The sequence below is a fragment of the Meleagris gallopavo genome, chromosome 3, assembly GCF_905368555.1.
Source record: "Meleagris gallopavo chromosome 3, MGAL_WU_HG_1.1, whole genome shotgun sequence".
Lineage (NCBI taxonomy): Eukaryota > Metazoa > Chordata > Aves > Galliformes > Phasianidae > Meleagris > Meleagris gallopavo.
This window is the reverse complement of record NC_139406.1, coordinates 74,128,338-74,154,426: the sequence shown is the minus strand read 5'-3', so window position 1 is coordinate 74,154,426 and position 26,089 is coordinate 74,128,338. Positions and strand designations below refer to the sequence as shown.

Below are 26,089 nucleotides of genomic sequence, written 5' to 3'. Positions count from 1 at the left end.
TGCCCTCAGCTGCTGATTGTGAAAAACAGAACTCTTTAATATCTCCGATATATGTCCCAGAGGAACCTATTACAAGTCCCTTATCTAGTATACATTTGCATATTGATATAGCAGAGTTTACTATGTTTTCATCTAGATTCTTGTTTGAGACAATATATCAAAATGAATGGAAAAAAAAATGCAACTAATTTAAATAGTAGTTTTTCTGAAAAATGCTGCCCCTATTTACAGCTCCAGGGATTACTGCATTTGAAATAATGTGAAAGAGAAGCATGGAAAGCTTCTCATCTTTTTCAGTCTGTTTTCTTTGTGCTTGGAAAGCTATTTCTCCACAGCCATGTTCTCTATAATGCCGATGGTTACATACATTTTCCTTCTTAGTACCACCAACAGCACTATGAACAGTTCAGAACAACTTTTTGAAGCTACTCTAATACTAATGCCAGTCACAGCACATCTGCAATGTACTGCAGAAGGGGCTATGATAGTCTGCCCTCCTGATTGACCTTGCTACAGGTTCTCCTGCTCTATAAATGCTTTTCACATCTCTTATGTGTTTACCCATAATCTAAATAGCTCAGAACATTCAAAAATAACTGCAAACCAGGTAGAAGATTTGCTTTTGTTCCCCTGGCTGAAACTGGATGTATTTGGCAAGAATCTCTTCAGCTTCAAATAAAATATGGAAGCCCTGCGTTGGGGGTGCATTTTATTCACAGTGTGGAATCATGGGATTCACGTTAAGAGTCCTAAGACAAGAGGTGAGAATAACACTTTCAATTTAATACAAAACACTCATTTCACCTGCTGGACCAGGAAGAAACAAAAGCTGATATGGGAGGAAGCAGAAGCTGATACAGCTTTCAGTAAACACAGTATCAAAAATGATAGAATCATAGAAGCACAGAATGGCCTGGATTGAAAAGGACCATAATGATTATCTAGTTTCAGCATTCCTGCTATGTGCAGGGCTGCCAAACCCATTGGGATTAAGAGGAAAGCAATTTTTTCAGGTTCTTTTCTCACTTCGTGAGATTTCTAGCTGTCAAATTAATTTTGATTGAGGAAAAAGGATTGCCTCAAAATTTGTGCTGTCATCATACACTTCATGAAGGAGCACTTCAACACTTTGCCAGCTCCAGCAAGAAATCAGAGACCTCACAGAGGTTTCTGGACAGTGTTTAGCAGTGCCAGTAACTCTACGCTGAGCAGCAGCTGGGAGCAATGTGTGGTGAAGAGGTGAGACTTGCTCTAAAGCACCCACTGCAGTTGATATAAATGTAGGTGGAACATGACAGGGAAGAGCTCTGGGAAGAACCAGGCAGAGTGGATGTAACAGGAGCCTGTGATTGGTCTTAAAACCCTTTCTTAGTGGCATTCAGGGGTGCATGGGAGCTGAAGAGGCCTTCCTGGCAGAAATCCACCTGGGAATTGATAAATGACCAGCTCCAAACCTTGTACAGTGTACCAGGTACCAGTGGCTTTCTACTCCTGTGCTGTGAGGCTGAGCAATTGTTCTCCATGTGGATTGGAGCTCCCACAGCCTTTCAGTGCCAGATTATGCAGCCCAGGGTTGGCACAGCCAAGTTCCACATGGTTACTGCATGAAACCAGCTTCCTTCGAGACTTGCCTTTCAAACCAGTAATAAAAAGCTCTGTGTAGCTGCAATGAATTAATATGGGGCAAATCTCTAGATTCTGAATCAATTTTAGCTGGCTTTTACTTTGGGAAAACTTCCCACTGAACTTCTGAGTAAGGACAGAAGAATTTGTCCAGAGGAACCATTTTCAGCATGAAAGGAATGCTTACTATGTTATTCCCATCTGGCTTTCCTAGAATATCTCATCTGTTATTCCCTTCACACGCCTCTGTGAAAAGGACCCTGTGGGATGAAGTCATCTTGAAGAGGTTTTTTTTGTCCTAAAAATCTGCATATTCTTACTATGGTTACTTTGACCGAAGTAAACACGCCTGCACTGCTGCTCCAGGGCATTCCTCCCACACTCTCAATACAGACTCTTTGCTTTGCTGTCCTCTCACCCTGAGCAAGGGAATGACCTCTCCACCTCTTCCTCCCTCAGACAAAAGCTAGACAGCCTAAGATGCTTACACAGGGCAGCTTTATGAATCTCATCTCTGCTCTAACCCCTGAGAGGCTCACATGCTGATTGGGATGAGGCAAGTGCAGATTCTTACTGACCACCTTATCCTTTTTTTTATCTGCCTCTATTCCCTCCTTTCTGCATCTCCCTCATCCTGATGTCCACTTGCTCCCATGTTCATCCCTTCTACTATTCTCTTGGTCATCTGATAGTCAAGGCTGAGTGGAGAGCATCCCTGTCTGTTCTGCAGCTCATACTATTGCACCCTGAATCTCTTGGGACCCTTTGGGCATTCCCACAGCCTAATTTATGATGATTAAAAGAGTGTTCACCACCTTCCTATTCAGCCAGCAACTGACCATGCTGAATTATTATTCTGCTCTGGTCTGTAAGCAGCATTACAGTCTCAGGAGATGGCAGATGAGGAAATCTGTAGCCTCGGCATTGGTGGCATAACTGAAAGAGCAGATGTTTGACTGCACTGAGCATAAGTGATGAATATTTAATTAAACAGATAAATGCCTTTCTTGGGGTGTTTATGCTTCAAATTATTTAAAGGCTAGGCAATTTGAAAGGTGAGCTGGCTCTGCCCTCAAAGAAGAAGCCAGTGAGATGGCTGGGGCAATGGGTGCTCGTTGGTCTGTAGAATGTGCTGCTCAGCAGTGTCCTCCAGCTGGTGAACCTATGCAGAGACACTCCTGGGGCTGTTCCCTAGGGATCGTCAGCCAGAAGTTTGGAGTGTGGCAGGCAGAGTGCTTTCATGGATGGAAAGTGAGGCAGAGGAGCTTCAGTGAGCCTTCTGGGTCTTGCAACAACGATTCAGCCTGCAGGGCAAGAGGATGAGGTGAAGAGACCATCACTGCTTCTTGTTTTAAAATTAACATCACCTCTCTTTTAGGGGCAGCTAGGATCATGCGTGACTAACGGTCCATGCAAAGAACCACAATGGGTGGGACCAAGACATCTGTTCTGTGTGAAACAAATTATGAATGGTGTTTTTCTAGCTCTGTAGGCATACAAAATGGCCATCTCATTGCTGGTCAAGCCTTCCTTATTTGTGAGACTCAGCAAAGGTGGGGATGAGTCATTGCCCTCCCACAGGCAGGATGCTGACTGAGGGTGGGGAAGGCAGATGGGTACACAAAGTAGGGTGAGGGATAGGAGAGGTGAAGATAGAGCCTGAGTGGCTGAAGTGCTAGATTGGCTTCAGGACTGAGACAGGCTGAAGCACTGGGCAGCCCACAGCATGGAGGTGAGCTGGAGCATGGGACAAGACCTTGGTGGTCTTTCTGCTCCCCAGGTCTCAGGATCTGCCAGTGCCTAAGTGCTCTCCAAGTGATAAATTCATCCAAAGGCTGTTCTCATAAGGGAAAATGCAATCTTGGTCCAAACTGAGATTGTGTTCAATGGGACTAAATAAGGAACCACTTTAATTCCTAAATGACTATCCCATCGAAGAGGGCAGCTGCCTATACTTGTGTCTCCCTTCAGCATCCACAGAACATGACCCAGCTAATGTTTCCAGGGTATTTTATGCCTATTTCGGTCACCAGGTGGTAACTATACCCCTACGCTGACCTAATGTGCTTTTTACCAGCTCTTTGCTCGTGTCATATCACACAGGCAATCTATAAGATGGTTTCTTCTGTAATGAAGATGCCAGAAGATGAATCAACACCAGAGAAAAGGACAGAGAAGATCTTCCGCCAGATGGACACCAACCGTGATGGTAAGCTCCCTCCAAGATGACATCAGACCCTTCAACCTCACTGCTCTTGCTCTAGCCTTATGGTCAAAGCCATGGTGCCTAAAGATCTCTCCTCACCCCTTTGTAGGCAGCTGTCCTGCTGTCTCTGGGACTTAGAGGTGTGTGATGCTCAGAAATACTGCTTAGAAACCCACATCCAGGTCTTTAATTTTTCACACAATTTTTTTTTTTCTTGTCAGTTCATGGATTTCACACTAAAAGATGGTAGCCTCAGAATAAACACCTAAGTTCTTCCACTGAGGAGTTGAGCATTGATTTGCCTGTATTTCAGGTTTTTAAAAACCCTTGCCCTTGTCTGCTCACACCTGGAAGGGTGGTTATTGAACCCAAAACAAGTGAAACTTCCCTGCATTTCTGCCATGCAACTCATCTTCTCAGTACTTTGTATGAAAGTAACTTGTATTTCCTAAAAAAAAAAGTAATAATAAATAAACAAAAAACAAACAAATAACAAAAAAAAAAAAAAAAAAAGAAATTATTGAACTGTGGGAAAAATCAGTGTGGCTGTGGCCTCTTTTCAAAAGGAGAGGTCTCTCCATGGTCTGTGGGACCAAGCACAAGCCTCGTGTGAGATTCTCAGGTACTCACTCTCACCTCTGTCATAACCAGGGCTTGAATGTTTGGCCTTAGCTCAACCCTACCTCAGTGTAGGAGGATTAGGGCACGCTCCTGCCTTTTCTTTAAGGCATCGGGAACAAGATGTTGCTGGGGGAGATGTGACCCCATGTCTTCTTACTGATCAGTGAGTCTGACTGCTCAGCACAAGCCCCCACAGAAAGTTCTCCTCTGTGGGTGCAGCCACCATCCTCTCTCCATCCTTCCTCCAAACCAGCATTCCGAGAAAGAGACCCATCTGCCATGCACCCCCAGGGATTTCCCTTGCTCCCTGCCACATTCCTTTCACCACCCTTCTCTGCAGGCTTGGCAGGTGTGCAGTGACCGTCCATGCATGCTAAGTCAACGTGTCTCTTTTCTAGGAAAACTCTCCCTAGAAGAGTTCATCCGAGGCGCCAAGAGTGACCCATCAATAGTGAGACTCCTGCAGTGTGATCCCAGCAGCGCCGGGCAATTCTGAACCCAGTCTTTGGATGAATTATGTATCTGCTTTTTTTTTTTTTCCTTGCCAAACAACATTCATGGTAGTGTTGCCTCTGTATGGCCAATTATGCCTTCTTTTGTGGCATCTTATAGCTTCTTTTGTTGTGGATTAATTATAAGAATGCTGAATTGCTCTTTACAATTTGTCCAGAGCACGAGCAGTACTGTTTTAAACAGATATTGTGGTGTTACCATTGTTTTAAAGATTATTTTTTTTTAACGTGTCTATTTTGGAAAGTACACTTGAGAAGGACAAAACCAACAACAAATCCTTGGCAACAAGACATAATGACAGGTTTTGGGTTGCTGCTTAGTAGCTGAGTATTCACCCAGAGGACCTGAAAGTGTAGCAGAGATTGAAGCAAGAGGGTTATGATGGGGTAGGACTCTCCTGGGATCTCCTCTCCTGCCCAGGAGGCACCAGTGAAGCTCAAAGACAGGATGATGAATGTGCACGACTGGTGAGGGCTGCACTGTCTGCACCCCTGCACCTACGCTTCATTGTTTCGATGCTGTGAACATTTTCAATGTTGTAAAGGAGAAGGAGGAGAAAAAAAAATAATGCAATCAACAGTTTTTACTTGGTTTACAGTGGTTGATTTCACATGGCTTTATCTGAAAATCCAGCAATTTGCAGTCCTGATCCCAAAATCCACAACTGATGATACCTCTTGCCATTTGGGGTCAGCAAAGGCAGACATGGATATTAAAAACTGGGTATTGACAATGAATTTAAGGGAGATACATGTTGAATGTGAAATTTTCAGGTTAGTAATAAAGTAGTTTCTGCTAAGGAGAGCGGGCATTCAGCCAAGGAACTGATGTACACCTGCGAGCGGCTAGAACCGAAGAAAACCAGCTATTTTGAATGTTCTCGTGTAGTACGACATTCTGGGGGTGTTTTTGTCTCTCTCCACATAGCTAATACAGTTTCCAGGCCTGCTCCTTGGGGAAGGCTGTCATCAAAACTTGTTTTAAGCATAAAGTTGTAGCATTTATATTTCCTTCATTTCAGTGAAGTTCAAAAGTCTGTACTAAAACAAGGAAATGGTACGCTTTATGGTATATTTATATATATAAAAATTAAAACAAAACAAAAAAAAAAGATCAGCTCTGAGAGAAATGTTGAATGTTTATCTTTTCGCCTAGATGCAGGAGTTCTGAAATTTGCTGCTGCAAACCTTTATCCTTCGGTCAGAGTTGCTGCTTTCCAAGCTAGGACGCAGACATGGGATTTCTTGGTAACTGTACAAGTGCTGCTGCAACAGAAAGGCTTTAGTGACTGGAGGCATTATGCTGACTAAATTGGCGTTAATCTGTCATTAGCTGAAGGCTGCTCTGTGATCCTGCTGGCGAGGTGTCCATGTGGGCAACTCGCAGCCATGGGGAGCCGAGAGCTTGGCAGTGTGACCTTTGCCTGACAGGCAAGGTTGGCGTTTTGTCAAGTGACCTTGTAGATGCTAATCCCCAGTAGCCTTAATTTAAAATAAACTAAGTAAAATAAGTCTGCTTTGCAGATGATGATTCACTAACTAGAAGTCATGAAAAAGTAGCAGTGTGAATAATTTTTTGTTGAACACTAGGTAGCATATACAACTAAGAGAGAAGAAATTCCAAGGCTTAATTTCTCATGATCATTTCCTTTGCCAGGATTAATATGCAAAGCATATTAAAATAAAATGAAAATAAATTAAAAATGGCATTGTTAATCAGTTGTACCAAAACGATCGTGAGTGGTTAATTACATTCAGTGAGTATGTTCAGATATGCACCTTTGTCTCAAATGACTGCAGAAAGTCAACCGAAAGTTTATTCCCGTGGCACTAATTAAAATCCTGAGCAGAGGGGTGTGGGGGAAGGTGAGAAGGTAGAAGCACACAGGTGCACAGACATGAACAGCTTGCAATATTTAGTGCTTTCAGCTGTTCTGAGCATCACAGGCACATTTTGCACTGATTCTTACAGTTGATGAAAATGTTCCTTAGCTCTTGCTCTCTGACCCTCATCAGATACCCTGTGAACAAATCTCACGCTGCAAAGGAGATCCTGAGCCTCCCTTTCCGTAGGAGAAACCTGTGTCTGTCACCTCCCCACTGCTGCCACGAGCAGAGATTCTACAGAGCACCTCCAGGCTCAGTGCAGGCCTCCAGCTCCAGAGCAGCCCAGGCCCACAAAAGCTGGCATTTGCTGGGGATGAATTTGAAAATGTGATTGTAACTTTTAAAACTTTGCCTCTTATTTAAGTGTCTGCATTCCATCTCTTTTCAGTTTTATGAGGCGTTTCTGGCCCAGAACCTCATCTCAGTTTGGTTTTCTTGGTAGTTTGGAGATTTCACGTGTTGGTGCTGTACAGCGTGTGTGTGAGAGCACAGCCTGCCGTGTGACCGCGGACCAGTGGAGATGTAATGCTTTCCACAGCTCACGAGGTCTGGAAGAGTGAGAGGTAGCTTACAGCTGCAGAGAACTTAGCTGGAGATAAAAGTATTGTATAAACATTTACAGACTGAACTAAAGTTATTCTTTTACCTGACTACTGCTGATGATTGGTACTGTTTTAAACTATTTACTGTCCCTTTCTTTCCCTGCATCTGCTTGTACTTTCAAAGTGAGCAGTAGCTGAACTGGTTATGGGAGCATCTGCAGGCCTCAGAGCAGCAAAACTGCGGCGCTGCACACAGCACTGGGGTTTTCTGCTTTGGTGCCATCAACGTTTGCAGTCATTACTGCTTTTGTAACCAAAATGACAAAATGTTTTATAAACAAAATGACACGCCCCATATAAAATAACACAGCAAGATAGATGCTTTCAAGAGATCAGTTAAGAATACTTCTGGACAGGAAGGCTAGCAGTCTGTATGTGCTACTGCATGTCACCTCTCAGTTTTGTAGATACATTGCCTAATAGTACTTGTGTGTGGAAAAGGTAACCTTCACTCGTGCATCATCCAAACGAATTAATGAGTACTTTCAGCTTCTACACTTCTTCCACACAAAACGCCAGTCCATCTTTTCAGCATTCCCAGCTTGGCAAGTTCTGGGCCGGAAAATGCCAAGCAAAGTCCATGGCTTGTGTTACTTGCAGCCCTTGTAAATCCAGCATGTGTGTGTTGTTGTGAGCTTGAGAGGGCCCAAGGAAAGATCTGTTTTGACATTATTTGGAGACCTTTGAGTTCAAAGCAGTGAATGTTCCTGAGATAATGGTGCTGTGCTGTTCCTCTTAAGAGCTTTTAGGATTTTTACATTATTGCTGAGGCATTTTGTCCTGTGTTGTTCTCTGCTAGAAAGCATGACGTCCCCATTTGCAGGACACTGCAGCTTAAAACACTAAGCCAGAAGTGCATGGCTCCTGTGGCTGGAAGAGGTCTGTGTGCAGAAGCAGTGCCTGGGGGCACACAACGAGCTCGCCCATCCCCAGCCCCCATGAGCTGAGCTGTGCCCTTCTCGCTAATGGAAAACGTGCAATGCTGGGGCTTAGCTTGGTTTTCTTGTACTACAGACTAAGTTAAGTCGTATTACTTTGCATTTGCCACGGGCTGAAAGCACACGCATGGGCAGAAACCTGGGCTAAGCTGACTCATGGAAACTCGTTGAGCGGTGGTAACCTGATGTCGAACCCTAATCCGCAGACTGAGCTGAGCTGAGCGTGTGGCTGCTGGCCACACACCACTCGGTACATGTGAGCAGGGCAGCACGGTGACGAGTGGCAGGTCCCCAGGGACACGTGGCTGTGGGAAGGGAACCCCTACATGCAGCAATGTAACACAGTTGGGATAAAAGGGGTACCCTCCTAAAGTTTCCTTTTGAAGCTTGGTGTAGGGATATGAAGTAAAGTGAGCTGACAGAGGCTGGGTGAGAGCTGTCCCCAACGCCGCCGTGCCAGCACCTCCTTGTGTTTCTCTCACAGTGCTGCTTAGGTTTCATTCATCCAGGCGGTTTTTGGGCTCAGGAATTTGTTGTCCAGGAACTGGTGCAAGGCCAGTGGAGAAGAACATTCTACCTGCCATTAGCACAACCACTCAGATGTGTGTCATACTGGGTGCGATCTCCTGTAGGAATCTGGAAGTGGAGAAAGGCAGTTTCCTTGGTATCGTAGGCAGGCAGAACTTGCGTTCAGAAACACAGAGAAACTTGGCAAGCTCCAGGCAGCTGAGAAGGGCTCCAAGTTTTCCAGAGACTGTGCAGCAGCAGACAGGTGCAGAGCAGCAGTACGCCAGCCCCACAGCTACCACAGCATCTTCTAGGGCTACTACAGCATCTTCTAACTGAGCAGCTTTGTCGTGTGCATGCAGTCAGAGGTGCTAGCAAAATACTCTTTAAGCACCTTTAGCACAAATGTGCAGCTGCAGAAGCAGAGTAGCTCTGCTCTTCCTTGCATGGCAGCAGCCAAGCTATTCACTGTGTCCCAGTTAGGAAATACCATATGCTCCTCCTGGGAGCAGTTGGTTCCACTTCTAAGTATAACTGCGGGCAAACCTTCTGGGCAGGAGCTTTCCTCTTGGCCGTGGCAGACAAGGGGGAAACTCCATTTAACTCTCAGAGCTGGGGTTACAGTCTGCAGGCAAGTAAAGGTGAGAACAGCTGTTTCAGGTGTGTTGAAGAAAAAATGGGGCTGTAGACTGATGTGGAAGGCACTGACATTAGGTATCAGGATCATCACTGGAGTGGTTGTTAGACCCTTCTTGCACTGAGAAGAGAAAAAATGTCAGATGTGAAGGGAACTCCTTGTCCTTTGCAGAACTCATCCCAGGTTACACTGGGTGTCTCAGCTGGCAACATCCCTTGCTCCAGCCTCGTTCTTGTTGCTGTTGGTTCCAAATTCTTCATACCAAGACAGGTATTGTTTTAAGGATGGGGATTTTCATAGCATGAGAAACGCTCTCCATACCTTAACCAGAAGCAGCCAGGCAAGCCAATGTGTAGTTGGAATCAAGATATCACCTGTAAAATGTTGGCTAGTGCACAAGAAGCAAGGAAAAAAAAATAGAACTTGGGTTGTCCTAAGAAATGTGCAAAGACAAGAGCAGTGACAAACAGTGAGTTGCACCACTACCTTTAGACCTTGGTCTGAAGCCCAGGGTGGAGCTCCTCAGTAGCTACAGGCAGCACAGAAGAGCTCCTCTGTCCTTTCCAGCCCACAGGACCTCCTGGGCCCCAGGTCACCAGGTCACTCCAGCTGAGGCTGGAGACTTGGGGTCTAGGCATGATGGATGCCATCTGGCCACCCTTCCCATTGCATTCAATTGCTGCACGACTCAGACACAGCTGAGATCCTCCCCTCGTGCCCTGATTTAGTGGCAGAAATGCTCCCACTCTCCTGGGTCAGGCACTCAGGCTCTGAGCCTTGTCCCATCTCTCAGCTGCCATTCCCACCCTCTCTCTACAAATGAATAACAAACATGTGCCTATGGCAGCCATATGAACCACGCTTAACTCTGATAGAACGACTTCTGTTTGGTTCCCAGCCTCTGGCCCTCCTGCGTGCACCTTGCCAACCACACTGTTTATTTACTTATTAAGTAGCGGTGGTATTAAACATTTCAAGAACATGCCACACCTCTGGAACAATGTGGTTCTCATTACCATTGATGTGTTTGCTGAGGCACTTCAGGCTGAACCTGACCAGTGATTGCCTTCTGCTCACATGGTTTATTCCACGGAGGGCTGATTTCTCCCGGCAGGAACAGTGTCTTCCCATGCGTCACCGTGCAGCACGCCGTGCTCTGATGCTGCCTGGAGCGTCCAGATGCTGTGGTCCAAGAGATAATTTTGGTAAAATAGAATAAGGTCAGGCAGAAACTCTTCCTGCCGCCTGTCCAAAGCACGTATGGATGGTGCAACCTCTGTTCCTCTCCTTGCCAGGACTGGGTCTGAGCAGTATTCAGGGCTGGCCTCACATTCCCCCACTGAATGGGATGATGGCGATTAGTAAACCCACCTGAGAAAATCCTCTTAAATTCTTATCTTCGATTGTGTTGTTAATTGGCTGCACTTAGAGGGAAGATTAATGGATCCCACACGGCTGTCTGGGGGAGAACTTGGGGTTCCTTGCCACCAGCACCACCTTTTCATTCTCAATCATGAACTCCTTCCTGTTTCCAGGATAACCAAGCAGTTTTTATTAGGATCTGAAAGAAAAGGCTAACAAACAAATAATCCCCCCCAAACCAAACCAAACCAAACCAAACGCCAGAGTTTCGATGTGCTGAGGGTCTGAGGGAGCTGACTAATGCCATTGTGCAGCATGTTAGCCATCGGAGTGCCCTACAAGATCATGTTTCTTTGGCATCTTCTGGGTGATTTCCTTATTCATCTTTCAGTTGTTTTCTTGCTTTATTATTTATTTTGGAACCTCCCCGATTCAGTCCTGCTATCACTCAGCCCCTACACTGGCAGAAATCTTGGTGCCAGAGCATTACGAGCAAGGTGGGCTTGCAGTGCCTACTAAAAATGAAGTGCTTAATGAAGTTAGGGATTATTTTTGTTGGCACATTTCCTGCAAGAAGACTGAGTTGCATTTCAATATGTTTATTTCTACCACTTGCTCACTCCAATTCCATCCACACACTCCAGTAGTTTCTGTTTGTGTATTCAGTGCTATTTTGCACTTGAACCCAAGGTGACTGCTGTGAGTACGTTCTGACAGAAGCACTCGATCTTTTGATTTTTAAGTATTGCTCAGTAAATAACATAATAGATGGAAAACAAAATTTGACTGTGTACATTTGGACAAATAAGTCTGATGCTGCAGAGGCTAATGAGTGGCCAATAGCTAATGAGTCCAAGTGTCCCATTCCCATTGAGTTCATGGCCATTCCATGGGGAGAGCTCTCTCACCACTGCCCCCAGGCTGCTCCTGCACTGCAGCACGGAGCAGAGGTACCAAACCCAACTTTAAATAAGCTGCCACAGGCAGACTCACTGCAGCAGCACAGAGTTCAGCACGTCCTGTGTCTTGGCAAAATCAAATACCTCTCTAGAAGAATTCTTTGTAAGCAAACCTCCATATCCTAAGAAAGACTTTTGCAACTCAGAAAGGAGAGGGACAACTATGAGTGAAATGAATTTGGTTCACATCATTTTCTTATGACTGTCTCAAACTGTTTGTGCCCCACATGTGGTTGCCTGTAGCTATCGTGATGTTCTCACTTCTCTGTCCACTTCTGTTGTGTTTTCCTGCGGTGATGCTCTGAGACTCCAGCTGATGCTCACTGGGCAGCACTGCCGAAGGGACACGTGGCAGTGGTACCTGCAGGGAGGCTGCAGACAGCACTTGGGGTTTGTCTCTGTGCCGTTGGATGATGTAGGAAGGTGTACTCGCGGTGACATGCAAACCTCACCCCCACAAGGAGAGCAGATGACCAACTCATAGGAGGAGACCATGTGGCAGAAGGCTGTGTCTGTGTTTGTGGCCCAGCACGCACCCCATCCCCGCTGCTCGCTGCCAGCTAGGACTTGTCTGAATTTTTAGTGTCACAGCAAAGTTTTCTTATGCTGAAACGTATTTGTATCATGCAACTTCCTCAGAAAAATACCCAAAAGATGATCTCTCTCTGACTGCCCTCTCCTCTCGAGAAACTCTTCTCTTCTGTACATATGATATGCAGAATGTATGGAAGTCTTTCCAGCGTTGGTTTGCATTTCTAAGACTGTACTAATTAACGTGTGATACTATTGTGTTTTTGTAGTGGCATCTTTGATGTAAGATGTAAAAAGTATTGAAAATGATTTTTTTTTTGTTCTCGTTTGGCTTTTAGAGCTAGCACCAAGGACTGCATGCTCACTAGGATCAGCCTTTCCAAGGGCTGTAACTGCACACAGCGCCGTTGTTTGACGTGTAGTACTGCGTTCTCATTTTCACAGGGGTCAGTTCTGAGTGGAAACTTCCTGAAAAGTCTGAGCTTCTGGCTTTCTCTCTCTCTCAGACTCAAGCTTTTGATTCACAGGCAGATGTGAGACCCACACGGCGGTCCCCAGCCCTTGTCCCTCCCAGAAGCACCCAGCCCCACTGCCATCACCTCCAGTTGGGTTGACACTGTTGGCCGCATCAGGACAAGAGTTGGGACTAAAATTGCAACGTAGTTAAATGCAGCCTGAGCTGCAAGTGTGAGGTCAGAATCCCATTGGGGTGCTTACCATAGAGTTTGGGGTCAGATACTGTGGGATAGGGCCACCTGAGGGCTCTGATCCACATTTCTAGGCAGGCTCAGAAGGCCTGTGGGCATACTGGCTCTGAGAGAGATGCTTCTCCCAGTCGTGTCCTGGGCCAAAAAGTAAGACATGCTGCAGCTTACTGATCCCTTTTCCTTTCTTTTTTAACTTTATGAAGGAGAAAGCAGCTCAGACTGCACCTGACAAAGTGACTGACTTCAAAGCATGTTTTTCTTCATTGTATAGACACTCACAAAACAGCATTGTGTGATTAAAAGGCGCATTTGTGATAGTTTCTTTTCCAGTGCCAAAATATATAAGCAGTATTGTTTGAAGGGAAATAATAAGAATTTTTTTACTGTATTGTTATTACTGTTGAACAAATATTGTTTTTAAATGTTAGATTTTGAAGAATTTTGTATTGTAAACTGTTTTGTGACATGGTGCTTTTTCATACTGGAATTATTGATTGCACCTAAATATGAATTATTTTGTTTTCTTATATAAATATGTAACCTTGAACAATTTCAATGACAACCAATGTACGGTGGATACTGAAGGTTCACGCAAATTCTCCTACTGAAATCCCCTAAGTGTTCTTTCCTACTAATAAATATTCTGCTGCAGCCAGCTACGAGGATGTGCTGTTCTTCTCCAAGCTGGAGCTCCACGGCCCCCTCCTGCCCATGGCTGGGCTGTGTCCAGCTAAGTCAATTTCCAGAGCTTAGTGAGGGGCTTAAGCCATGCATGGGCACAGGCAGCACGTTGCAGTGGGAGGGCTGCCGGCTCCAAGGGCGGCTGTTTCCTCGTGCAGCCACAGGCATTTGCTTTAAGCTCCTCACATTTTTACCTGGGTTAAATTTGGAGCTGGGATTAGCACCAGGATGCTAAAAGTAGCTTAAATACCATTGGGAGGTAACTGAAACCACTGCTTGTTTCCACCTCAGATCCATAAAACCCAGCTTATTTATGAAACACCGTGTTAATATCAGCTTGAAAGGGGCCGGAAGGTGGTGGCTGATGGAACATCTGCTCAATGGCCCACCCCAAATCCAAACCCAGTGTCTGAGAGCGCTGCCCAAACGCTCCCTGAACTCCGGCACTCGGGGCCGTGCCCACTGCCCTGGGCAGCCCGTTCCATGCCCACCGCCCTCTGGTGCAGACCCTGTCCCTGACCCCCACCCGCCCCTCCCTGACGCAGCTCCATGCCGTTCCCTCGGGCCCTGGCGCTGTCACACAGAGCAGAGCACAGCGCTGCCCCTCCGCTCCCTGTGAGGAGCTGCAGCCGCCATCGGGCCTCCCCTCAGCTCCTCTGCTCTGGGTTGCACAAACACAGCGGCCTCAGCACTTCTTATATGAAACACAAGCTGTAGGCTGCCATCAGTCTTCTAAAAATTCAGTTAAACCCTACACGAGGGAATGGGTTTGCCCTCTCCCAGATGATGGGCAGCTGAAGCACACCCAGCTACCTCAGAAACACGGAGCACTGCTGAAGTTGTGGTGGTTCCCATCTGCGGCAGGGCACTTCCAGCCACTCAGCCCCCTAAAGCATTCGCATCTCAAGAGCCACTAAGTAAAATGACTTCCTATAAAACACTATTAAACTTCTATCGCAGGCAGCGCCCAGGAAATGAGATTACTTTGACGAGCGCAGTCAGTCTGTGAAATATGTAAGAAATAGGGCATCACACCCCTGTTGGTTGCTGCTGGAGTACAGGCACTGGCTGCAGAGGAGCAGGGCAGTGCTGAGGCTGGCAGCAGGCAGAGTGGTTGCAGGAGGGGATGGGGTTCTGTGGTTTCCAGTGCATCTGGAAGAAAAACCTCTTTTGCTGTCATCTAGTCAGCTAGACACACCGAGCTATGGAGCACCATGTGCCTCAGCGCGTGATACAACAAACAATGACAAATACTTTTCACAATGATTAGGAAACGCCAGGTTTTCCGAGAGACAGCCCTTCTTTTAAATCTTGGCAGCTGTGAGAACACTCCTCTACCCAGACGCAGGTGGATGAGTTCCCCTCTGGTGGGGATGGCGATGGGTGGGAGTAAGTTGACTTTTGGAGCCACTGGGTCTACAATTCCACTCTGCATTGGCTGAGATTGCTGGTAAATTGACTTCTTCCCTCATCGCCTGGGAATCTTCTCTGGGAAGAAAGGAGATGTCGAGGTTGGCTCTTGCATGGCAGCTCATTCCAGCCAGGACTTGCCCTGAGCAGGAGGTATCGGCTCCGATCCCTGCCACCCTTCAACACAACACGGCTGCCCCATGCTGCTTTCACAGCTTACGTGTTTTTGCCTCCTGGGCTCTCATTTGGAAAAAAAAAAAAAAAAAAAAAGATAAATGGTGGGAATCAAAATGGTTTATGAAAGTGTTTTACTGGAAGAGGCATGGGCCAGTATGCATCAGTGCTTTGGGCACACAGGGCACAGTGGGAACAGCTGTGAGTGCCCCGTGCTCACAAAGGTGCTACTATCAGAATTTCCACTGGGTTCCCAGGACGCTCCAACATGCCAGGAGATCAGGATGGGAGAAAGTTAGCATTGCCTCCATTAAAGATGTTCACCTCTGTGTCTCTCCACTGACTGTAAGACACCAGTCCCCTTTACACCAAGCTTCTGCTTGGTGACATGAACACAGGCCGCAAAGTCCAGCCAACAAAGGAAGCATGTGCATCTCTTTTGGTTGTACCTTGATGCAAAATCCTGCTGATATGGAGAAACCTATAAAGGAGAGATGATCTGAGGGCTCCAGGCATGCTCAAACCCAGCCTATGCCTTTTCTAGACTTGCTGCAGACTGGCAGGGAGGAAGGTTCTGCCCTAAATCATCTCAGGAGTTCAGCTCATCTCCTGATTACTTTGCTTGAAGAGCCAGATCTGGTGCATCAAGAGGGATCCTCTTTCTTACCCACTTGTTTGTGATCAGATTCCTCCTTCCACTTGAGAGTTTTTGCATTTGAATAGTTAAGATGAATCTAATAATCCTGTCCCAGCACTCTTGTGAATTCTTCCCACCAAGGTTGGACAATTTCACATTGACACTTAAATATTCTGCAGAAAAGTGGTGAGGAAGAAAGAAAATGTGTACACCTAGGAAATGGAAGACTGAAATACTACTGAAGATTAATTTTCTTTCCTCTCCCTATTAATCTCAAAAAATCCACTGAAGTGTACTTCCTCTGTTGGGATTCCTCTGCCAAGTTTGTTTGGTTACAGATTGAAAATCTGGGGCAAACAAAGGAAGAGAGAGAATGATTAATAAACTCATATCCATTTTGCTAATGGAAAGTTGACCTGAACCTATCTATTCCAGGGGAGCTGGACTGGGGCTGAAGTCACACCACTACTCTTACATCACATCTGTGTCACCAGTAGGCACTATCTAAAAGTGTAAAAGCTGTATGCAGTGTTTGGTGATTATTTTTTTCAGCTTCTGCACTTGTTTTCTTGTAGCTTGGATTCCTACTTTCTTCTTATTGGTACATTTTCTGGGCTCACTCATAGGAACTCCATCTCCACGCCACAACAACAGAAATATTATCTCATACATAGGAATATTTATTTTTTTCCTTCTTAAAAATGTACAAAAAATAAAATAACTGTATTTACAGTTTATCAAACCCCTCTCCCAGTTGCAACACTATTAAGTTACTTGAGCTATTCCTTAATATAAAAGCACACTATTTATACATAGTTTGTTGTTTGTCAGAGCGAGGGCTTGTTACAAACTTTGGCACAAACACTCGTTTGTATCTTGTCTCAATTCATAGGAAATGGAAGAGCATATAAACATTTCATAAGCTTTACATTTAAGGCCCTAAGATACTCCTTCCCAGTTTCATACCAATCAACATACAGCTTGTCTGACAGCTGGAGGGCTGAGTTTTTACCAATCATTTGAATTCATTTATAGCATTTAATACGTCCACAGACTGAAAGAGGAAAATGTACAAGAAAAGCTCTTGATCTCTGAATTCCATTGATCAATGACTTAAAGGGAACACACAGAAAAGAAAAAAAAAGAAAAAAAAAAAAAAAGGAAAAAAAGAAAAAAAGAAGCTATTTTATTTTCTTTGTAGTTAACATTCAGTGATAAAAAGTCCTCCAAAATACCTTGATGGGAATGCTGCCATACATCAACGAAGTTTCGCTGCAAGGATGCACTACATTTTGGGGATATAAGCACCTGACTGCGTAAAAGGAAAGCAAAATCTGAGATTTGGGTTTTTATAGCAAATGATCAAAAGGACGGACATAGTGCCAAATCTGCAGCAGGAACAAAGGCCAGAGCTTAGAAGGCTACTCTGCCTTTTGCACCTCTCTGTCATAGTCTTTCACACAACATCTACAGACACTGCACTACTCTCGCTCTTTGTATGAAAACGATGGTGAGCAGCCTCGAGGCTGCACTAGATTCCAGCCTGTCCTCCTGTAGAAGGAAATGAGTTTTGTTCTCTTGAGTAAACAACCATAGCAGTGCCACAAAAGGAGTCAACAAAGACATTCCTGTCTGGTGCTAAACGACAGCCAAATCTTACTTACTTCCATTTAACTCCTCATATTTGGAAGACACGGCATCAATCAGACTTCTTCATGAAACAAAAGCAACACATACATTTTAAACATTAGACAGATACTTTATGGTCCTTGTGGCCTTTGAATGGGTCCCTCCTTCAGAAGTTTGAATTTTGGTGCTGGCCCTTCCCAACACCGATATCCTGATTTTGAGCAACAAACCCTCAGAGGTGGTGAACCCTGAGAACTTGTAGCTCACCATGACCAGCACCGAGGTTCAGGGCTTCTGTGGCAGCTGATGCTGTAACTAAACTGACCGGGTGCAGGGTGATTTACTCTTCATAATTATTTAGATGCTTGTGATGCATTTGGCATATGGAGCAGAAAAACAAAGTCCTCTGGCCCCTGACAGGTAAATGAAGTTAATGAAGATCATCCCTAACTAGCTTCAGTAAAATATTCTTAGTGCCTGGATAAGTGCTATCCATCCTCCTCAGCCCTGCTCTCTCCAGTGAGACTGTAAGATGGAGCTAAAGGCAGGAGAATCAGCTCTCTCGCTACTGACCAGGAATTTGTACACTTAGAGATATATTTAGAAAAGCTTTCAGTTAATCTTGGAAACAACTTTCCTTCCCTGGACAGTGCCTGACCTAAAGCTCCTAAAATGGCATTGGAAAGGCAGCTCTGCTCCTTAAGCTCCAGCATTTCCTGGAGCATTGCAGATTTTGCTGATCCTATACTGTGAGTTCTGGTGAACAAATGCTTGACAAAAGCCAGCAGTGTGCCTTGCAGCCCAGAAGGCCAACTGTATCCTGGGCTGCACCAACAGAGGGGAGGCCAGCAGGGCGAGGGAGGGGATTGTCCCCTTCTGCTCTGCTTTCATGAGGCCCCACCTGCAGTACTGGATCCATGCATGGGGCCCCAATACAAGAAGGATGCAGAGCTGTTGGAATAGGTCCAGAGAAGACCATGAAGATGCTGGAGCACTTCTCCTATGAAGAAAGGCTGAGGGAGCTGGTGTTGTTCAGCACTGGCACAGCTGCCCAGAGAGCTGTGGGTGCCCCACCCCTGGAGGTGGTCAAGGTCAGATTGGATGGGCCCTGGGCAGCCTGAGCAAGGAGGTGGTAGCCCTGCCCATGGCAGGGGGTTGAGGATGGGTGTGTTCCAAGGTCTCTTACAACTCAAGCCATTCTGTAATTCTAGGATACTGCTCCTCAGAGCTGGACGTTGCAGCATGTAGCAGAACCTAGCTCTAATTACCAAAGAAGAGAGTTCCACCTCTATGTAATACAAGGATAAAATACTAACAAGGGTGCTGGTGCTGCCAGGACAGTCCCATGCTTCTCTGTGAACCTCAAATTCTCACTGACATCTCCTAATGCGGCACACCACAACCCAGCCCCAGACACCACAGGCACTGATAGGGGCAGAACCTGGGCTCAAATCCTGCATGTGATTACTGCTGAGCTTAGCACGCAGCCTCTGCTGGGACATCGTGACCAACTGAGAAATCTCAGTTAAATTCCTTGGAATCCCAAACACCATTAAATAAGAAATAAATACTAGAACCAACAGCATTGCTCACAAGTCCTGTGTACTGGCCTCAGTTCTTAATGCCGCCTGTCGAAACTGCCCTGTTTTTTGGGAGTGGAAAAGTATCTGGGCTATGTCAATGAAGACTTTTTATCTGAGTCTGAGCCAAGCAGAAATAAATGAAATTACCCTAAATCCACTGTATTTCTAAGATGTCCATCCTTAAGCAATGTAGCAAAAGCATTTTACTGGAGTATGTATCCATAAAAAGACAATGGAGTTACTACACAAGTCTGCATCAGGAGCAGAAAGAACACACAACAGATGAGTAGACAACACAGACACTTTGCTTTCCAGATGCGAATGGATTCTGAATGTGATAGCCCTGATACAAGTAGCAGAGAGCTTTCATAGGCTCTGATAGTGCAGGAGCTTTGACAGGTACCTGACATTTATGTTTGAAGATTCAATTTTAATGGGATGTTATCACTAATGAAATTAAGAAATTGCAAGAGCTTGCAAGACAACTGATGCAGAAATATGATAGAATCAGACTGGTTAGCTTTTCCAACCACTTTGCTTGGATGTAAATAGCTCCCCACAGCTCAAACCACTAGAGAAAGAGCCCCATTAAACTCAGCAGTGTTTCTTTACGTCATTAACCAGCTAATGAAAAAAATACTGTGACTAAGTGAAAAAGAGTCTTTAGAAGGAAGAACTAATAAAACTCTAAAGGTTGTTGGTAGGAAAAGCCTCACATTTCTGCCTGTCTCATGGGATCCCTGCACAGTGCATGGGAAATGAAATGCTTACAACTGAAAACCGCAGGACTGTTCACTGTGTGAGGAGCAATCTAAGGAAGAGGAACTGAAAAGTAGAGAGACAGGTGCCAGGTTTGCATTTGCTGGGGACATTCAGGCCTTGGACTCCTTTCCTGGTATGATTAGGCTGTAGCCTTTCTCTCTCAGAATTCCTGCGACAGATGTGGAACTTGATGGTGTGCCTGCATAGTTCACCCTGGGTTCAGATTCAGCCTGTAAAATATTTACATCAAGCCCAACTTTTTACCTCATTGAACCGCGCTAGGAATCAAAACAGAATCATTCCATGGAGATACAAGAGCAAACTCCCTTAAGAAGATGAGTCTGAAGTTTCTTGCAGTCTAGAGGAATGCTTCAATGAGCAGTTTGTTGGGGTTTGAGACAGGCTCATTTTGAGAGCCCTCGCTTCACCAAGAGAATAGGCCTCTAGGCACACCAGACACAGGGGTGCTTCTATGATTTGGTGAAAGCTGGATGGAGTACTCAGGTGTCTATGTTTGGGACCTGGGCACCAAAGGTGGGTCCCACAGTGACAGTGCACTCCAAATGCTGTAGCACTGTTTGCTCCAATATTTCAGTATAAAACTGGGTGGGCAGGGATGGAGTGCACGAATGCAGACAGTTATCAGATTCTCAGTACACACTCCTTAACAGATTGCAGAAATCTAATCTTCTAGGAAATATTCTGTTAAACCCTAAGCCCAGTACATACAAAAACATAGTGGCAATAAACGTGCCCACATACAGTAGTTAAAATATATTATTGCATATTATAAACATTATATACAAGGTTAAAATGGTTTCTTTACCATTTACTTACAAGTGACATTTGTAGCTGAATGCCTTACTTACAAGTCCTCATCGCTACATGCTGAGAACTACCAGAGGTATTTGGCAAGACTATACACTAGAGAGAGATATGGATTGGTCTGAGCAAGTGAACTCTGTCAGCCACTTTCCCCACCTTTAGCACTGCACCAGTTTTTAGCGAGAGGAGAGGACTACTGGCAAAGTGATTTACATCAGATTTCTGAAACTGGACCAGTAAAGTTCCTCACTATATTTTAGAATGAGCTTATCCACACTAAAGCATGGACTAAAATGCTGCATTTCACATTTGCAGTGGGTCATCTGGTTACAAATCTGGGGACTGGTAACTGCTTGTACATTGGAGAGTGGGGAGCAATAAATAAGGGACCAGGTTAACATGAGTGGCCTTGTGCTTGACGAACCCAAGCCTATATGCAGTAGGTGTGCACGTGCAGAACGGACAATATTTTCAAAGCAGTCTTGTAACAGTTTCTCTGATCAATGTCTGTCAACTTCCATAGGCATCTTCTGCTTTCCAAGAAGAATGAAATGCTGTGGGTTCTTTATGAAAGGGCTCTGTCTGAGGCTAGATCTCAGTCAGTGTGATCTTGAAGCCTTCAACCACGCTTTCCATGTGCAGGATGAATGTGTCCTCGTTGGAGTAGTGCTCAATAATGTTGTCATCCATGTTTACCAGGATACTGGTGACAAAGGCAAAAATCAGTATTTTCACATACTAGAACAGCGAAAGGGAAAGCCATGCACTCCACTGCATGCACACACTTCACTGACTTCAACATGAAACATAAGAGACTCCAGCATGTGCCAGTACAGGGACAAGATGGGAAATGATCATCAAAGTCTGCCCCATAGTCCCTTCTAGCTTTTGGATTATAAGTTGCAACTTGTGCAGGTAGTTAGATATGTGTCAGGGCTGGGATTTTACGACTTTACCCACTTCAGGAATTGCCTGCAGGTGCACACCAGATTTTGTGCAGACTCAGCCAGCATTTCCTACGTGCAGTGTCAGATCCCCAAGTGCATCTCTTTTTCTACTCCCCAGCCATGCCACACAAGCTGCTCCTCCTCCATGATATGAGTCACTGACATGGGAAAGCAGTGCAATTGGTGATGTGCACACAGCTCACAGAACTCAGCTCGGGTGCAAGAGTACTAGTACAAGTGTATAGGAGTGTCATCCTCACTTTTTACCATAAAGGATTTCTTCCAACAAACACATCACTTGGAAACAGTGTAAGAAAGAAGCAAAACATGGCAAATCTCACCTGTATTTTCAAAAGCAAAAGAAATCATCAGACAAAACATTGTCCTAAGTTACAGTTAGAGCCAAGAATAAATGACTGACTTAAAGTGATGTTGCTAGAATATTGATGTTATTTAGCAGTAACAAAAAGTTAAAATAGAGATTCAGATTTATGATAAAGCGTAGTAGCCTAGCTATTATAAAACCACAGCTGTGATGCTCATGTCTAAATTTACTCAGTTGAAAGCCCTGCAGCAAACAGCGCTCTCCCTTGTGCTTGCCTGCCTTTCAGATTCAGGCAGCGGCCCATTTCTTCCTAATGCTGCAGGGAAACTCCATGCTGCATTCACAGCAAAGGCTGTGCCTTTCCCATACCACTCTCCACAATGTTGTTAAGTATACAGCCTGTAAAACAGGCTTTACGCAAATACATTTTCCGAACATAAATACTGCTCTTTCACAGTAAGCCTATGAATGCCAGTCAGAGACAGGCTGGATGTTTCTTCTTTTGCCACCGTTTGCTTTTTCCATAGACAGTAAGATTTTAGGGTTGTGGGCAGGTCTCCTAGAAGTGTTTGTACTGTCTAGTATAATGATGCCTCAGGCATAGTTGGGATCCCTGACTGTCACAGTTAGTTTACTTACGGCTTACTTACCCCTTTTTGCTCTTCTTATAAAGTTTTGCAATCTTTTCCACTGGCAATCCATATTTCTCGGAGATCTGAAATCATCAAAACAAAAGAAATAAAGACTAATGATGAATAGCACCTCACCTCTTGCTTTACATAAGGCAATTTAAACATTATATCTGCAAACTTTGACAGGATAACTATGAAGAAAAGTCTCAAGAAAGAGAAAAGTTACAACTACATTATACCTTCATTTAAGGATGATCTGAGGAGAAATAATCCTAAAAATCTTCAAAAAAATACTAATTTTTCTATCCAGAAACTTGAAGACTACAGTTTTCACAGATATGACTTATCACAGTCTCATTTCCTACTAAACTGCTTGAGAATTAACGCACTCCACAGGTTCAGATTCTACCCAGGAATTTCAATCCCATCAGCAATCTTTCTGCCTTTCCTTGCTATGATTTTCTGAACTCATGGAAGCAAATTCTCCTCACCCAAGGCAGAAGACAGGTGAGCAACAACACAACAGGACATCTATTATTTCTCAATGGCATTTCAGTATCTGTTAAGCTAACAGGACCCTTCATGGCACTCCTTTGGTCTGAAAAGTATCTTCTGGGTACTTTTTCCAGTGGGAGGCCATGGTACTGCACAGACCATATGGCTGGGGAGGTGGCTCAATTACTAGAGTTGCAAAAAGAGAATGCTGTATCATAAAGCATCATCTGAATGTACCCATAACAAGATGAGATGCCTCAGAGAAGTCTGTTAACATGGTAAAGGACTTTCAAAATCAATCCCTTTACATCCACTCACATGATAAAGTAAACAATATAGCAAAACTTCAAATGAAGAATATAGCCAACAAATTGCCAGCATCAGCGAGCACCCTTCACTGCAATGTTTTGGCCTTACTTTGCAGCAGTGTGTTGGCTCACTCTAAAACAAACCTGTGATGCATTCCTGGAGCTGATGTTCCGGAGAACTGAGAGCTTCCTTTCCAAATTATGACTTTTCTTTGAGGGAATGGGTCTCACTACTCACACTTTAGAATAGGATTGTCCCAAGGGGAAGAATAATTATGGAAAAAGGACCTCTTAGTCAATGACTAATGAACTGTGGTATTCTACTGCCAAGAAAAGTAAACTTCTTGCTCTTCCCAGGTTAAATGAGGTTGCAGCTAAATAGCTGACTCTTTTCTTCTGCATCAGAGAACTGAAATGCACAATTAAAAATCCACTAAAACCTGTCAAACATCAGTCACTGTGAAATCCTTTCCTTGTATTTCTGCTCAGATTGCCATTGAGAAAAGTCATATTTTAGAAAAGTAAATGAAAGCAATTATGAAACAGAAAATGAAAAGCAAGCAATGAATAAAACTCAGCACCAGGGACAGATTCAAATATTCTCAGGTTGAACCTCAAACACGGTTCCCATCCAGACAGCCAGACATAGCTAAGAGAATTAATTAGCCTATACCTGCCTACATCACCTATACTTGTATAACTGCCATCTTGCCTACGACAGAATTTTCTATTTAGGAAGTACAGCATAACTCCAAGATATGACAAGCCAATGAAACTTTGACACCACCAACAGTTTCCTCTGCTTGCTTTTTCTATCTGTGGCTAACAGGGGATGATATATTTAAGGAGAACCTGGTAGGGTTCACCAGACCCACCCACTCCATACCTCAGTTTTACTTGTGCCAACATGTTTCACTGCCCTCTTGGATACGGTGCTGGAGATATGTGAAAATGTCACAACTCCTGTGTGAATATGAGAAAATGCTGTATCTTCTTTGGCACGTTAACTCTGAAGCCTAAGGACATTGTAAAGATCAATGCTGAAGAAACATTCTTTTCTCAAAGAGGTTTACCAGCAGTTAATATACAGCATTCTGCACGTTCCAGCATCAAACTTTCCTAGGATACTTGGGATGCCTAACACTCATGCATATCAAATGTTGCTCAAAGTGGTTTGGGACTCTGGGACACCACTTCCTACACAAGCTATGAGTGGTGGGGCCAAGAAAGTCTTGCTTGTCACACTGCCTGTGACAGGTGTGGGATTTATATGAGATGAAGGGATTAGCGAGCTTTGGGAAATACTTCCAGCTAACTGACTAAGCACATTTCTCAGAAACCCCTAAGGATTCAACCAATTATACTAAATGGTGAGCTGTGGAAGCACGGCTTGAAGTGAGAGAATGGGAAAGCCTCCCACTCACTGGCTCAGAAAGCAAGTCTCCAGTACAAATGTGCTAAGTCCTGCTGCAGAATCTGATAAAGCAGAGAGCTAGCATCTGCTAGGGCATCTCACTTAACACCCTTTTATGAAACAGGTTTGTTGCCAACTCGGGGGGAAAAACACTACTGCCAGCCTCCATATAAAACAGGATTCCTTGTCTGATCCCAAGCATGCTACAATACAGTAATGAAATATATCTTTATTTGGGATATTTTCCCTTATAATCTCTATTTTGAAATATTCTGAGCAGAGAATTCTCTGCTTCCTTTAGGATGCCTGAAGCTGTGGGACATCCTTCAGAGTGGTACAGAAATGACAGGCTGGTTCTCCCTTTGGGCTGCAGCCCCCTGGCATGGCAACTCTGTCTGTAGCACACATCTGATTGCAGAAGCCACCAGAAATGCTTTTTGTGCTCAAGTCAGGTTGACATGAAAGATGCAAAAATGACCTGGGCTGGTCAAGGAATGTAGGAAAATATCTCTGCCAATTTATTCCTATGGAGTGGTCTTCTCTGTTGCCCTAAATAGGTTGGAAGAACACATACATATAGACATGTACAATAAACTGTGGTCTAGCAAGCTCTGTTGAACTCAGCTGGTTTTAATTTTAGAAAGACATTGGAAGATGCTTGGATTTCCCAGTTTAGATCATCCTCTGTCATGTTAGACTGCAGCATCTACTGAGATCCAAAGAGTTAACCTCTTTGGATGGAATCTGGATGAGTCTGAAAGCAGGATTTGGACCTGGTCAGTCACCAAATCCTCAGTTTCTTGAATCCTTGCACTGAACTTAGAATTGAGTATTCAGAATATGCAATTACAAAATTGCATTATTTGCTGAAAAGATTGCAGAGAAAGTAGTTAAGAGTATGTAATTTGACAGCTTTTTGGCATTCACTTATCTACTATATCCTACCAAAGAGAATTAAAATTTTATGAGTGTATTCCTTGATCTGGGACATTTTAGATTAGATTTCTCTGGTGCCGAAAACATGCCACTGAATTAGCAGCTGTGCTGACAGAAGTATACAGAAACCTTTCCTGTTTCTGGACCAGCTTTATTTTTATGTTACAGAGTAGCTGGTTACAGGCATTAAGAGGCACAGAATACTGAAGATAAAATGTTAACGTTAGCATGAAGTGTTA

The 26,089-nt window shown here is 44.4% G+C and overlaps 2 protein-coding genes across 11 annotated transcripts in view; one reads left to right on the top strand and one right to left on the bottom strand.

The window, feature by feature from the left end:
* NCALD (neurocalcin delta) overlaps positions 1–13,747 on the top strand; it is a 50,225-nt gene extending 36,478 nt beyond the window's left edge. For both annotated transcript variants that reach the window (XM_003205205.5, XM_010709184.4), the window contains 2 exons: positions 3,727–3,832; positions 4,849–13,747. In XM_003205205.5, coding sequence (XP_003205253.1) covers positions 3,727–3,832; positions 4,849–4,946 — 204 coding nt within the window. In that variant the 3' untranslated portion in view covers positions 4,947–13,747. The remainder of the gene's footprint in view (positions 1–3,726; positions 3,833–4,848) is intronic.
* A 2,904-nt stretch (positions 13,748–16,651) lies between these two features.
* GRHL2 (grainyhead like transcription factor 2) overlaps positions 16,652–26,089 on the bottom strand; it is a 63,517-nt gene continuing 54,079 nt past the window's right edge. For 7 of the 9 annotated variants that reach the window (XM_085221497.1, XM_085221500.1, XM_085221495.1 and 4 more), the window contains 2 exons: positions 22,716–22,780; positions 16,652–21,496 (listed from right to left, as the gene is read on the bottom strand). In XM_085221497.1, coding sequence (XP_085077623.1) covers positions 21,382–21,496; positions 22,716–22,780 — 180 coding nt within the window. In that variant the 3' untranslated portion in view covers positions 16,652–21,381. Of the gene's footprint in view, positions 21,497–22,715; positions 22,781–24,386; positions 24,517–26,089 lie in introns of those variants that run through there. The other 2 variants (XM_085221496.1, XM_085221498.1) reach the window with 2 other exon arrangements.